The sequence below is a fragment of the Oncorhynchus tshawytscha genome, linkage group LG16, assembly GCF_018296145.1.
Source record: "Oncorhynchus tshawytscha isolate Ot180627B linkage group LG16, Otsh_v2.0, whole genome shotgun sequence".
NCBI lineage: Eukaryota > Metazoa > Chordata > Actinopteri > Salmoniformes > Salmonidae > Oncorhynchus > Oncorhynchus tshawytscha.
Window position 1 is genome coordinate 35,130,987 of NC_056444.1, and position 16,570 is coordinate 35,147,556.

General features: G+C 41.0%; 1 protein-coding gene across 1 annotated transcript in view; it reads right to left on the reverse strand.

The window, feature by feature from the left end:
- LOC112215610 (cadherin-10) overlaps positions 1–16,570 on the reverse strand; it is a 59,524-nt gene that overhangs the window by 13,316 nt on the left and 29,638 nt on the right. The window contains exons 4-7 of the mRNA XM_024374773.1: positions 13,053–13,172; positions 10,701–10,868; positions 10,047–10,234; positions 2,351–2,610 (exon numbers count right to left, since the gene is read on the reverse strand). Of these exons, the coding sequence (XP_024230541.1) occupies positions 2,351–2,610; positions 10,047–10,234; positions 10,701–10,868; positions 13,053–13,172 (736 nt within the window). The remainder of the gene's footprint in view (positions 1–2,350; positions 2,611–10,046; positions 10,235–10,700; positions 10,869–13,052; positions 13,173–16,570) is intronic.

Below are 16,570 nucleotides of genomic sequence, written 5' to 3' on the forward strand. Positions count from 1 at the left end.
AATGGGCCAGGATGCTCTCAATGGTGCAGTTGTAGACCTTTTTGAGGATCTGGGGACACATGCCAAATCTTTTCAGTCTCCTGAGGGGGAAAAGGTGTTGTCGTGCTCTCTTCACAAGTGTCTTGGTGGGTTTGGACCATGATAGTTTGATGGTGATGTGGACACCAAGGAACTTGAAATTCTCGACCCGCCCCACTGCAACCCTGTCGATGTTAATGGGGACCTGTTCAGCCCTCCTTTTCCTGTAGTCCACGATCAGCTCCTTTGTCTTGCTCACATTAAGGGAGAGGTTGTTGTCCTGGCACCACACTACAGTGTGGGTGAACAGGGAGAACAGGAGGGGAATAAGCATGCACCCCTGAAGGGCCCCAGTGTTGATGATCAGCGTGGCAGATGTGTTGTTGCCTATCCTTACCACCTGGGGTGGCCCGTCAGGAAGTCCAGGATCCAGTTGCAGAGGGAGGTGTTTAGTCCCAGGGTCCTTAGCTTAGTGATAAGCTTTTTGGGCACTATGGTGTTAAATGCTGAGCTGTAGTCAATGAAAAGGATTCTAAAATACAGTTGAAGTCGGAAGATTACATACACTTAGGTTGGAGTCATTACATTTTTTTTCCAAAAACTCCAAACATTTCTTTTTAACAAACTGTAGTTTGGACAAGTCAGTTAAGACATCTACTTTGCATGACCCACGTAATTTTTCCAACAATTGTTTACAGACATATTATTTCACTTATAATTCACTGTATCACAATCCCAGTGGGTCAGAAGTTTACATACACTAAGTTGACTGTGCCTTTAAACAGCTCAGAAAATTCCAGAAAATTATGTCATGGCTTTAGAAGCTTCTGATAAGCTAATTGGCATACTTTGAGTCAATTGGAGGTGTACCTGTCAATGTATTTCAAGGTCTACCTTCAAACTCAGTGCCTCTTTGCTTGACATCATGGGAAAATCAAAATGAATCAGCAAAGACCTCAGAAAAACATTTGTAGACCTCCACAAGTCTGGTTCATCCTTGGGAGCAATTTCCAAATGCCTGAAGGTACCACGTTCATCTGTACAAACAATAATATGCAAGTATAAACACCATGGGACCACGCAGCCGTCATACCACTCAGGAAGGAGACGCATTCTGTCTCCTAGAGATGAATTTACTTTGGTGAGAAAAGTGCAAATCAGAACAACGGCAAAGGACGGCAAAGGATGCTGGAGGAAAAAGGTACAAAAGTATCTATATCCACAGTAAAAAGAGAGTCCTATACTGACATAACCTGAAAGGCTACTCGGCAAGGAATAAGCCACTGCTCCAAAACCGCCATAAAAAAGCCAGACTACAGTTTGCTACTGCAGTTGGGGACAAAGATCATACTTTTTGGAGAAATGTCCTCTGGTCGGATGAAACAAAAATATAACTGTTTGGCCATTATAAAAATTGTTATGTTTGGAGGAAAAAGGGGGAGGCTTGCAAAGCCGAAGAACACCATCCCAACTGTGAAGCACGTGGGTGGCAGCATCATGTTGTGTGGGTGCTTTGCTGCAGGAGGCACTGGTTCACTTCACAAAATAGATGGCTTCATGAGGTAGGAAAATTACGTGGATATATTGAAGCAACATCTCAAGACATCAGTCAGGAAGTTAAAGCTTGGTCACAAATGGGTCTTCCAAATGGACAATGATCACAAGCATACTTCCAAAGTTGTGAGAAAATGGCTTAAGGGACAACAAAGTCAAGGTATTGGAGTTGCCATCACAAAGCCCTGACCTCAATCATATAGAAAATGTGTGGGTAGAACTGTAAAAGCGTGTGCGACCAAGGAGGCCTACAAACCTGACTCAGTTACACCAGCTCTGTCAGGAGGAATGGACCAAAATTCACCCAACTTATTGTGGGAAGCTTGTAGAAGGCTACCCATAATGTTTGACCCAAGTTAAACAATTTAAATGCAATGCTATCAAATACTAATTGAGTTTATGTAAACTTCTGCACCCACTGGGAATGTGATGACATAAATAAAAGCTGAAATTAATCACTCTACTATTATTCTGACATTTCACATTCATAAAATTAAGTGGTGATCCTAACTGACCTAAAACAGGGTATTTTTTACAAGTATTAATTTTGAAAAACTGAGTTTAAATGTATTTGGCTAAGGTGTATGTAAACTTAATCCTCTGAATGAACAGCATATATGAAAAAATATGCTGATACAGATTAGTTCAGTATAATATGTGTAACCGAGTTGGATTAGTAGCATCGCTCCTCTGCATGACATTCCTCCACATGTGCCATTGAATTGTTAGCTTTATACTGTTAAGCAAGCAGCGTGACCCTCATCACACAATCACTTACTTGACTGGGTTGTTGTCAGCATCGAGGTCCTTGGCTGACACCACACCAACAAAGCTACCAGCGGCTGTGTCCTCATGCACCTCGATGATGTAAGGGTTCCTGCTGAACACTGGCGGCTCGTCCACATCCTCTATTGTCACCCGCACCATGGCGTCATCTTTGAATGGAGGGTTGGGACTGTACATGAACCTGGGATCCAGATAGGTGTTGGTCACCTCCACTTTAAATGAGAATGTCTTTTTTCTCTCATAATCCAGTTGCTATGAAGAAAATGAAACAGAAGAAACAATAATTATTCAATAGAATGAATATACTATCTTAACTGTGCATAACTATTCACCCTCAAAGTCAATGCTTTGTAGAGCCACATTTTGCAGCAATTACAGCTGCAAGTCTCTTGGGGTACGTCTCTATAAGCTTGGCACATCTAGCCACTGGGATTTTAGCCCATTCTTCAAGGCAAAACTGCTCCAGCTCCTTCAAGTTGGATAGGTACAGCAATCTTTTAAGTCATACCACAGATTCTTAATTGGAATGAGGTCTGGGCTTTGACTAGGCTATTCCAAGACATTTAGCTGTTCCCCTTAAAACTTCTTATGGCTGAGATCCCGCTAATGGGATCGATATGACAACAGCCAGTGAAAATGCAGGGCGCCAAATTCAAACAACAGGAATCCCATAATTAAAATTCCTCAAACATACAAGTATTTCACACCATTTCACTTCTTGTTAATCCCACCACAGTGTCCGATTTCAAATAGGCTTTACAGTGAAAGCACCACAACCGATTATGTTAGGTCAGAGCCAAGTCACAGAAAAACAAAGCCATTTTTCCAGCCAGAGTGGAGTCACAAAAATCAGAAATAGAGATAGAATTAATCACTAACCTTTGATGGTCTTCATCAGATGACACTCATAGGACTATGTTTTGTTCGATAAAGATCATATTTATGTAAAAAAAATCTCAGTATAAGTTGGCGCATTATGTTCAGTAGTTCCAAAAACATCTGATAATTTTGCAGAGAGCCACATCAATTTACAGAAATGACTCATCATAAATGTCAATGAAAATACAAGTGTTATACATGGAACTTTAGATACACTTCTCCTTAATGCAACCGCTGTGTCAGATTTAAAAAAAACTTTACGTAAAGAGCAAACCATGCAAAAAATCAGTATGGCGCTCAGGGACCAAAACAACCCAAGCAGATATCCACCATTTTGGAGTCAACAGAAGTCAGAAATAACATAAATATTCACTTACCTTTGATGATCTTGATCAGAATGCACTCCCAGGAATCCCAGTTCCACAATAAATGTTTGTTTTGTTCAATAATGTCCATCATTTATGTCCAAATTGCTCCTTTTTTTAGCAAGTTCAGTTCACATATCAAAATTCATGAAGCGCGTTCACTAGGAACAGACAAAAAGACACATTTTCGTTACAGTCCTTAGAAACATGTCAAACGAAGTATAGAATCAATCTTTAAGATGTTTTTAACATAAATCTTCAATAATGTTCCAACCAGAGAATTCCTTTGTCTGTAGAAAGGCAATGGAACAGAGCTCGCTCTCAAGTGAACGAGCGTCACCAGCTCGTGGCTCTCTGGCAGACCTCTGACTCATTCCCCTCTCATTCCCCCCTCCTTCACAGTAGAAGCATCAAACAAGGTTCTGAAGACTGTTGACATCTAGTGGAAGCCTTAGGAAGTGCAACATGTGCACCAATATCCCACTGTATCTTCAATAAGGAATGAGTAGAAAAATGACCAACCTCAGATTTCCCACTTCCTGGTTAGATTTTTTCTCAGGTTTTTGCCTGCCATATGGGTTCTGTTATACTCACAGAAAACATTCAAACAGTTTTAGAAACTTCAGAGTGTTTTCTATCCACATATATACTAATGATATGTATATATTAGCTTCTGGGACCAGGTAGCAGGGCACCTCTGGGACCAGTATACTCTGGGCACCTCTGGGCACCTTATTCATCCAAGCTACTCAATACTGCCCCAAGCCATAAGAAGTTAAACCACTTGAGTGTTGCTTCAGCAGTATGCTTATGGTCATTGTCCTGCTGGAAGGTGAACCGCCGTCCCAGTCTCAAATCTCTGGAAGACTGAAACAGGTTTCCCTCAAGAATTCCCTGTATTTAGTTCCATCCATCATTCCTTCAATTATGACCAGTTTCCCAGTTCCTGACGATTAAAAACATCCCCAAAGCATGATGCTGCCACCACCATGCTTCACTGTGGGGATAGTGTTCTCGGGGTGATGAAAGGTGTTGGGTTTGCGCCAGACATAGCATTTTCCTTGATGGCCAAAAAGCTACATTTTTGTCTTATCTGACCACAGTACCTTCTTCCATATGTTTGGGGAGTCTCCCACATGCCTTTTGGCGAACACCAAACATGTTTCCTTGTTTTTTTCTTAAACAATGGCTTTTCCTGGCCACTCTTCCATAAAGCCCAGCTCTATGGAGTGTATGGCTTAAAGTGGTCCTATGGACAGATACTCCAATCTGCGCTGTGGAGCTTTGCAACTCCTTCAGGGTTATCTTTGGTCTCTTTGTTGCATCTCTGATTAATGCCCTCCTTGCTTGGTCATCAGTTTTGGTGGGCGGCCCTCTCTTGCCAGGTTTGTTGTGGAGCCATATTCTTAAAAAATAATAATGGATTTAATGGTGCTCTGTGGGATGTTCAGTGTTTCTGATATTTTTTTATAACCCAACCCTGATCTGTATTTCTCCACAACTTTGTCCCTGACCTGTTTGGAGAGCTCCTTGGTCTTCATGGTTCCGCTTGCTTGGTGGTACCCCTTGCTTAGTGGTGTTGCAGACTCTGGGGCCTTTCAGAACAGGCATATATATACTGAGATCCTGTGACAGATCATGTGACACTTATATTGCACACAGTTGGACTTTTTAAAAACAAATGTGACTTTTGAAGGTAATATGTTGCACCAGATCTTATTTGGGGGTTTCATAGCAAAGAGGGTTAATACACATGCACGCACCAGTTTTGTTTCATTTTTTGAAAGAAGTAATTTTGTAACATTTCACTTCACCAATTTGGACTATTTTGTGTATGTCCATTACATGAAATCCAAATAAAAATCAATTTCAATTACAGGTTGTAATGCCACAATTAGGAAAAACGCCAAGGGGGATTTATATTTTGCAAGGCACTGTATCTTTATACACTATTCAGGTTTATATTGTTCATTCTCAATGCCTACAGTCTTAGAAAATGTGGTATTTTTTAACACATCCTTGTATCTAGTTAGGGATGACATGTTGTGTGAAGTTGACGCCACATGATTTGTTTAAATGTTTCGAAATACTTTGTGTCAATTACTGCAATTAATTTGTAAAAACTGAAAACCATACAACACACCCTAGATGTGTTAGATTATTGACCAATCACATTGCAGATATGAAGATCAATTACATTTCTCTTTCTAGAATTATTCCAGCAGTTAGATTTTCTTCGCACCCGTTACTGAAATGGTTGTTTAAGTTTAGGTAGTCTCCTCATAATGTTTCTAACCCTGGCTTTCATTCCATAGCAATAGGAAGTAGTGGTGCTGAGGATGCTGTTGCACCCCCTAAAATAAATAATAATACAAAAAATCTAATTAAAAGTTAGTCACAAAAGAAGTGCACTGGACCTTTGCAACTCCTGTTTTAATGGACCAATATAGAGTACCACAGTACGAGTCATAATACCCATAAAACTTTGCGGTCAAACAAGGAAATGGTTCCAATCGTTTTTCCACCATTAATTTTTCCCATAGGGGATTTTAGAAACACTTCAAATAAAAGGCTTTGTTTCGTGTAGGCTAACCCTGGTGGGACGTTTTGATAACCATGTAAATATCTCTAGGACAAGGTGACTTTTTTTCTGCCACCCTAGGCGAGACAAAATTATTGCCATATCTTGCAAAACAAGAAAAGTCTCAGTAAGTAAAATTACGTTAAAAAGATTTCTAAAATACGCATTTTCCAGAAATTGAAGTTAGGTTCAATTTAGGTTTTGATTGAAAGTCGAAAAGACGTCTTCAGACATTGAAATCAGGTTCATTTTTGGTTCTGAATCGAAGTTGAAAATATGCATTTTCCGGATGTTGAAATTATGTACATTTTCAGCTCTGAATGAAAGATGAAAAGAAGTCATTTATCTGTTTGGACCAAATCTGAACTAAACATACTGTAGATGTTTATGTTTGGGTCAAATCAAGGCTGGTCCCGACCGGACCAAAAAAAGGCTGCTAGTTTGGACAGGACCAAAAAAAGAATGCTAATTTGGACAGGATCAAAAAAAGACATCCAAAAGATGTTGATGTTGATTCCTGTGACCAATCAATTTGGCTGTTCAAGCTCTGAATATCAGCTACCCAGATAATGTACATCAGGAGTTATCCTGAGCCTATTTGCAATGTAGAAGTAATTTTTTTCTCGCTGTGTCAGATCATCAACAATTGACGGAAACAAACGTGAAACCAACAATTTATCCCACGGGGTGAAACTCCTGGAGAGCAGTTGTGAGTAGCCTGATTATCCATTAAATATTGACCATTTTACTTCAAAGTATACTGTTTTTAGGATATGTTGTTTGTTAACATGTCAGCACATTTCTGGGTTTGATTGGGTGCCATTTAGGTGTAAGTCTATTTGAATGGCGCAAACTGTATGATGGGCTCCCGAGTGGCGCAGTGGTCTAATGCTTCGAACACACTTACAGAGTCATTGCATTTTGGTACACCAGAATTACATTCATTTCCAATGAAACACTGCGTTTCCCTTGCAGCATTGAGTTGTCGAGGCAGTTGCAGTGCGTTCAGTGTGGTGCATATGTTAGATTTATCGAAAGTTTGCGTCAAACTGAATGCATAGACGGCTTGACAGAAATGGTAGCAGAAGGTGAATGTTGGTGAAGGTGAAACTTTTATTGCATACATATCCAGATGATGCTACGTGCTATTTTGCGCAATGACACTGTCGGTGTGTTCGAAGCGTAAGGCACTGCATCTCAGGTGCAAGAGGCATAACTACAGTCCCTGGTTCGATTCCAGGCTTTATCAGATCCGGTCGTGATTGGGAGTCCCATAGGGCGGAGCACAATTGGACCAGTGTCATCCAGGTTTGGCCGGGTAGGCCATCATTGTAAATAGGAATTTGTTCTTAACTTACTTGCCTAGTTAAATAAAGGTTAAATAAAAAAATATGCAAAAAGTGCCTGTCTCATAACATTGTCATACATTTTATCTCCAGCCTGCTCGGCCAAGGAAACCCATTTCATGAAACTCCCAACGAACAGTGGTTGTGCTGACATTGCTTCCAGAGGCAGTTTGGAAATCTGTAGTGAGTGTTAGACAATTTTTATGCACTACACGCTATAGCACTTCACACACATCAACACTTGTGCGGCCTACCACTTTGCGGCTGAGCCGTTGTTGATCCTAGACGTTTCCACTTCATAACAACAGCACTTACAGTTGACAGGGCCATCTCTAGCAGTGCAGAAATGTTACAAACTGACTTGTTGGAAAGGTGGCATCCTATGACTGTGCCACGCTGAAAGTCACTGAGCTCCTCATTAAGGCCATTCTACTGCCAATGTTTGTCTCTGGAGATTGCATGGCTATGTGCTCGATTTTACACACCTGTCACCAAAGGGTGTGGCTAAAATAGCTAAATCCATCAATTTGAAGGGGTGTCCACATACCTTTGCGTATATATAGTGTATTAGTGGACAAATAAAGCCCTCTGCAGCTCGGAAAACATTTTGTTTTCTCTCATAAAAGTAGTGCACTGAAAGCCATGCCCGCACTAAGCCACGCCTCCAACATAATTTGTATGTCTTGCCTTTTCAAGTGAATTGTAGAGTTACCACAAGAAATGTTTTCTCCCCCCTACTTTCAGCCTCATGTTACCTGTAAAGCTGTTTAAATGGTCTATGGTAGAAGTACATTACTGACAGAGCTCCAGAGTCCATCTGTGGAGATGGGAGAACCTTCCAGAAGAACAACAATCTCTGCAGCACTCCAACAATCAGCTCTTTATGGTAGAGTGGCCAGACGGAAGTCACTCATCAGTAAAAGGTACATGATAGTTCACTTGGGGTTTGCCAAAAGGCACCTAAAGGACTCCGAGATCACAAGAAAAAAGATTATCTGGTCTGATGAAAGTAAGATTGAACTCTGTGGCCTGAATGCCAAGCGGCATGAAGCATGGTGGTGGCAGCAGGGACTAGTCAGGATCGAGGGAAAGATGAACGGAGCAAAGTACAGAGAGATCATTGATGGAAACCTGCTTCGGAGAACTCAGGACCTCAGACTGGGGCAATGTTCACCTTCCAACAGGACAATGACACGAAGCACACATCCAAGACAATGCAGGAGTGATTTTGGGACAAGTCTCTGAATGTCCTTAAGTGACCCAGCCAGAGCCCGAACACGATCGAACATCTCTGGAGAGACTTGAAAATAGCTGTCCAATGACGCTCCCCATCCAACCACACAGAGCTTGACAGGGTCTGCAGTGAAGAATGAGTGAAACTCCCCAAATACAGGTGTGCCAAGCTTTTAGGGCCATACCCAAGAGGACTCAAGGCTGTAATCGCTGCCAAAGGTGCTTCAACAAAGTACTGAGTAAAGGGTCTGAATACTTATGTAAATGTGATATTATAGTTGTTTATTTCTAAGAAATTAGTAAACATTTCTAAAAACCTGTTTGTGGGTATTTTTTGTAGATGGATTAAAACATGCATTCTTCTCATCAATTTTAGAATAAGGCTGTAACATAACAAAATTTGAAAAAAGTCAAGGGGTCTGAATACTTTTCGAATGCACGGTCTGTGTAAAAAACAACATTTTTACACCTCATTGTGTACAGTTAGGGATGTCACATTACTTTTAACATAATCATTGTGTTGAAAAATTTACACAACGTGTTAAATGTGACAACACAGTGACTGTGTTAAAAGGAACACGTCGTCCCTAACTACAAAGAGATGTGTTAAAACATAACACAATTTGTGGCGTTTTTAATACATCTGTTCTAAGAGAGTAGATGCATGTTGACTTCGGATCCACAATGTGATTGGTGAATTAACACATCTAGGGTGGGTTGTATGGTTTTCAGATTTTAACACATTAATTGCAGAAATTGACACAAAATGTGTTGAAAAATGTACACATCATGTTGTGCCAACACGGTGATTGTGTTAAAAGTAATACATCTGGGATGACATGTTGTACTTCAAATAACTGTGACTGTACTGTATCAATAACTGGTGGTCAAGTCGAATAATCTTTATTGCACTTTCAGATATGAAGGACTGCTATCATTTTTCATCTGAGCCTGTGTATTCAGTACGTACGGACCACTTAGGTTATTCAATTTACATAATTCGCCGAGGCTCTGAAAAGCATGGCCCTGGCTAAGAAAGGAAAAGCTAAACCTGGATTTCAAAAGTCTCAGACTCTTTATTCAAATCCCAAGGAGGAATAAGGGTCTCTTGACAGTGAAAAGAATGAAGTACCTTCGTGAAGATGATGATAATAATAGAAGACGGGTTTAGTTCAGAGAGAGGATCACTCTGTCTGCACACAAAGTGGTATCTTGTGATTTGAAGCAGTGGGGTCATAGGCGATTAAAACATGAGAGCGTGGCACTCAGGAGTTTAGGGGCTACCTTTTTCACTCTGATAATGCCCTCCTGTGTGTTTTGGTCAGTGATGATGGTGAATATGTCCTGTCCGTCTCGGTCGACGATGCTATACTGCATCTCAGCATTCCGCCCCACATCCGCATCGTTAGCCTTGATCCGACCTATGGCAGCTCCTACTTCAGCTGACTCCAGAGTGCTCAGACGAAATGTATCTGGGGAGATGAGGAAAAACTATGATTTAAAAAAAGAACAGAATAAGCACTGCCATTTTTTGTGCAATTTTCCTTGTGTGGGAATGTTTGGCAACGTTGTCATTAGGTGTGGGAATCCTTCAGAATGGATTATTTCGTACAGATGGTTCTCTTTGGGACGATGATGCCAGTCCTAACCATAGGCTACATACAGTGCATAGAACAACATCTGCTTTTTGAAAGGACATTAAAGGTTCAGTACAGTGGTAGGAAAAAGCTTATTGGTTATGTCTTAAAACCTTATCCGACATTGACTAGACAGAGATCACAAGTTATTGTTGATAGGCCTACAAGCTAGAATAACCTTTGTTTACTTGGTTCAAACAGTTTTGCACAGTTATAAAGCACATACATGTACTGTACAGTACAGCATTGTGTGCGCCTAAATGAAAAACAGGTCAACAAGGAGAGCGGAATTGAGTCTTACGGTTGGCAAAGCGGGGTGGGCTGTCGTTCTCATCAGAGAGAGTGATGCTGACCGTGGTGGTCCCTGATAGTCCACCCATCTGGCCAGCCATGTCTTTAGCCTGGATCACAACCTGGTAGTTCTCCTTCGTCTCCCTGTCCATGTTGGGCAGGGCTGTCCTGATAGTACCTGAGTAAGAAAATAGACTACTATCAGTATAAATAAGTATGACGTGTATGATTGGTCAGGTTTAACATGAGTTAAAAATAATTTACAAGGACAAGATCTACTTAATTTAGAATAAACAATAATCTGTATTGCCAGTAATAAGTACGAACACAACATATTACAAATCTTGTTGAGTTATCAAATGAAGGCATCAAAAGCTGAACACCAATGCATACAGCTGAAGTCGGAAGTTTACATACAATTAGGTTGGAGTCATTAAAACATATTTTTCAACCACTCCACAAATTTCTTGTTAACAAACTATAGTTTGGCAAGTCGGTTAGGACATCTACTTGGTGCATGACAAGTACTTTTTCATACAATTGTTTACAGATAGAATATTTCACTGTATCACAATTCCAGTAGGTCAGAAGTTTACATGCACTAAGTTGACTAAAGTTTCTAGTTTCTAGTGCTCCAGTTTCAACTGTTCTGCCTTATTATTATTCGACCATGCTGGTCATTTATGAACATTTGAACATCTTGGCCATGTTCTGTTATAATCTCCACCCGGCACAGCCAGAAGAGGAGTGGCCACCCCACATAGCCTGGTTCCTCTCTAGGATTCTTCCTAGGTTTTGGCATTTCTAGGGAGTTTTTCCTAGCCACCGTGCGTCTACACCTGCATTGCTTGCTGTTTGGGGTTTTAGGCTGGGTTTCTGTACAGCACTTTGAGATATCAGCTGATGTACGAAGGGCTATATAAATAAATTTGGTTTGATTTGATTTGACTGTGCCTTTAAACAGCTTGGAAAATTCCAGAAAATGATATCATGGCTTTAGAAGATTCTGATAGGCTAATTGACATCATATGAGTCAATTGGAGGTGAACCTGTGGATGTATTTCAAAGCCTACCTTCAAACTCAGTGCCTCTTTGCTTGACAACATTGGAAAATCAAAAGAAAACAGCCAAGACCTCAGAAAAACAATTGTAGACCTCCACAAGTCTGGTTCATCCTTGGGAGCAATTTCCAAACGCCTGAAGGTACCACGTTCATCTGTACAAACAATAATATGCAAGTGTAAACACCATGGGACCACGCAGCCGTCATACCACTCAGGAAGATGACGGATTATGTCTCCTAGAGATTTATGTACTCTGGTGCGAAATGTGCAAATCAATCCCAGAACAACAGCAAAGGACCTTGTGATGATGCTGGAGGAAAAATTTACAAAAGTATCTATATCCACAGTAAAACTAGTCCTATGTCAACATAACCTGAAAGGCTGCTCAGCAAGGAAGGAGCCACTGCTCCAAAACCTCCATAAAAAGCCAGACTATGGTTTGCAACTGTACATGCGGAGAAATGTCCTCTGGTCTGATGAAACAAAAATAGAACTGTTTGGCCATAATGACCATCATTATGGTTGGAGAAAAAGGAGGAGGCTTTGATTTGAAGCCGAAGAATACCATCCCAACCATGAAGCACGCGGTGGCAGCATCATATTGTGGGGGTGCTTTGCTGCATCAGTTGCCATCACAAAGCCCTGACCTCAATCTTATAGAACATTTGCGGGCAGAACTGTGCAAACTGTGTGCGAGCAAGGAGGCCTACAAACCTGACTCATTTACACCAGCTCTGTCAGGAGGAATGGGACAAAGTTGACCCAATTTATTGTGGGAAGCTTGTGGGAGGCTACCTGAAACGTTTGACCCAAGTTAAACAATGCTACCAAATACTCATTTAATGTATGTAAACTTCTGACCCACTGGGAATGTGATGAAAGAAACTAAAGTTGAAATAAATCATTCAATCAACTATTATTCTGACATTTCACATTCATAAAATAAAGTGGTGATCCTAACTGACATAAGGCATGGAATTTTTACTCAGATTAAATGTCAGGAATTTTGAAAAACTGAGTTTAAATGTTTTTGGCTAAGGTGTATGTAAACTTCCGACTTCAGCTCTATTTACACCACACCAACAGTTCCAGGCAGATATTAACCCACAAATAAATTATCATTGCTTGATTCAGACAAGAGAGGAAACCTTTGATTCACCTCAACTCACTTCTCATTCACAAAAAAACACCCCATACTGAGTGCTGCTGAGTCTTTTTTTTGCAGAGAGATAATAGGCACGCAAGATTCCTCATTTCAAGTGTTTGCATGCCCATTTTGCTTGTTGGGAATATTTTACCATTGTCTGAATCCACTGAGAAATAGGGTTGACCCTGTAGAATACTGTACACAAGCTTGGCACTGTTCCCGTATGTTTGATCGTCAGCATCTGTCGCGGTGACTTGTATAACTGACGTGCCTGTGGAGGAGAAGATAGAGATCATGCACATATCCATAATGGGGAACCCAACCCAACTCAAGTGTCTGTGCCCTTACACAGTCATGCGAAATCCATAGATTAAGGCCTAATTAATTTACTTCAATTGACACATTTTCTTATATGAACTATAATTTGAAATTGTTGCATATTACTTTTACATTTGTTCAGTGTTGTTAGCTAGGGCTTGAAAAAGTGTATCTACCTGTCAGTTATAAACTAATTTACACACCACACACACACACACACACACACACAATGAGAAATTGAGATTGCGTGCTACTGATTAAACACAGACAAATCGAAAACTTTATTGTGCTTGTGCAGCATCTCCCCTCTCCCCACACATGACTCAAGTTCAGTCAAAATAAACAACATTTGACAAAATAAAAATGTATTGAAAGCATTGTTTACTAATGGGTAATGCAGTCAGAGGCTATACAGGTGGTTCAGATTACAGTCCCCCCAGTTCTCTCTTTGCTGAAGGCATATGTGCACGTTTCAGTGCCCAACAGGTCGTAGATCTGATTTTTTTCAGATGTCCAGGAGGAACAAGAGAACAATGATTTAGAAGAGGAAGAAGAAGATGGGGAAGAATACAACCCAGAGCATGATGCATCATCTTCAGATGAAGAAGAAATCCCCCAAGCTGAATGAGAGAAATGTTTGCCAAAGAACAGCAAAACATCATGGTCCTTGTCACCATATGACAACCAGGGCAGGATGGCATCACACAATGTTATAAGGGTGACCCCAGGGCCCACAAGACATGCAGGAGCCCATGTCCAGGACATTGTAACGGCATTCCTCCTCCTCTTCTGAGGAGGAATAGCGAGAAGGATCGTAAGATCCAAAGATCCAATGCTCAGCGTGGTAAGTGTCCATAACGTTTATTATAAGATGTAAACTGTACACTATGAAATATAAAACAATAAAGGTGAACATGAACGAAAACCGAAACAGTACCGTGTGGCAACAAACACTCACACGGAAACAAACACCCACAACTTAAAAGTGAAACCCAGGCTACCTAAGTATGATTCTCAATCAGAGACAACTAACGACACCTGCCTCTGATTGAGAACCATACTAGGCTGAACTCAAAACCCCAACATAGAAAAACACAGACTGCCAACCCCAACTCATGCCCTGACCATACTAAATAAAAACAAAACAAAGGAAATAAAGGTCAGAACGTGACAGACATTGCCTGAATATTCTACATATTCATCACACCAGCCATCGAAGAAATACTCCTGGAGATTACACATTTTTAGGGTTTCCGTAAATATGGAGACAACTGGAAAAGGATGGTTGAGATTGACCTGCGTGCCTACATAGGGCTGCTGATCTTAACGAGTATCTATAGGTCCTGAAGCGAGGCTACATGCAGTCTCTGGGATGCAGAGATTGGAAGGGTGATTTTCCGTGCCACGATGCCACTGAAAGTCTTTCACACTTTGTCAAGACCTGCGAGAGAATCTGGCGACCATAAGAGTGGTCTGGGAGAAGTGGGTGGAGCGTCTGCCATACCTCTACAACTCTGGGGCTGAAGTAACAGTGGATGAGCAACTGGTTCCATTCAGAGGTACATTTGTATTTTCATATCTGTAATGTAAGTGATTTCATCTGTTAATTATATTATGTATTGCTGTAATATAATTGATTTATGTGATTGTTTTCTGGGACACTAATATTAATTACTGATAGAAATCTCTTTTGTCAAAAGGTCACTGTCCTTTCCGGCAGTATATGTCCAGCAAGCCAGCAAAGTATGAGATCAAGATATGGGTGGCCTGTGACGCACAATCCAGCTACGCTTGGAAGATGCAAGTCTACACATGGAAGAACCAGGGGATGCGGGTTGTGCTTAATGTGACAGATTGACTGAGGGGGTACAATGTCACGTGTGACAATTTCTTCACCTCTCATGAACTCAGCCAGCAGCTCCTGAAGAGGAAGATCAACATGGTTAGCACAGTTAGAAAGAACAAGCCTAAGCCCCCCCTGCAATCCTCGCAACAAGGGGGAGAGAGGCCTTCCCATCAAAGTTTGCCTTCACCCCCATCACCACTCTAGTTTATTACCTCCCAAAGAGGAACAATAATGTCGTCCTCTTGAGCACACTGCACAAAACGGCTGAGATCAGTGATCATGAGGACAGGAAGCCAGGAAGCCAGCCATCATCCTGGACTACAACCACAACAAAAGAGGCGTGGACAACCTGGACAAGGTGATTGGAACTTACAGCTGCAGGAGGATGACCGCCCGCTGGCCTCTGGTCATCTTCCATAACATCATTGATGTGTCCTCATACAATGCCTTTGTGATATGGAACAAGATCAACCCTACCTGGATGCCAGATAAGCGTAACAAGAGGAGGGTGTTCCTGGAGCAGCTGAGAAAGGCACCTGTAACTCCCCACATTCAAAGGATGGAGCGCCTCCCCCATACAGCAGCCTTTGCAGGGCTTGTGAAAGCTGTTCAGGGGGCTGAATCTTGTCCTAATCCACCTGAGGCTGCAGCTGGGGCAGGCAAGAAGAGATGACAATTCTGCCCCCCAAATAAGTACTGTAAAACAAATACTATGTGCTGCACATGTGCGAAATGCATCTGCAAAGTCCATGCAGTCACACTTGCATACTGTCCTGTATGTGCTAATTACAGTCGATTGATTTATGTTCTTCACATTTTTGATTTGCATCTATTATCTTATTTTCTTCTTATTTAGTGTTGTTTTTTATACATCTTGTGGGTGGGGGCAATGGTTAAAAAAATGGGAGAAGACTAGTATTTTGTAGTTGAATTCCTTATTGTACAGTGTATAAGAATATATCACTATTTTGCCCCAAAATTTCAAGACTGTTATTGTTTTCCTTCAATAAAATGCATTCAAAACTACTTTCTGCACATTTATGCTACTTTCTTAGGCTATACAAGTACTATCTCTTGCAAAACAAATATATATATTTACACCTATGCAGTACCTTTAGAAATAATAATAAACCTCTGGAGAGACTGGGTCAGTAACTAATACTCTTAGTAAAAGTATTTATCTTCAACTAGATAGATTAAAATTGTATGTTAAACATCAGAGCATAGTTGAAAGATATGTGTTCCGTAGAAATCAGAAGAGGGTGGCCAGCAGAGATAGGTGGGATGGTCTGAGGGAAGCTGAGGGTTGGGATGTGGAATTTGAGACAAGTGAGAGTGGAGTTGCTGGGTGCGGGATAGAATGACGGTCAAAGATAAAAGTAAAAAAATTAAGTCAAAATAAAAAGTATGTTTGAATGACACTGAGGGGCAGTGTTACAGCTAATGCCTGTTTTCCTGAGGCTGATGCCACACAGCTGTTTGTACACATGCATATACACCCACTC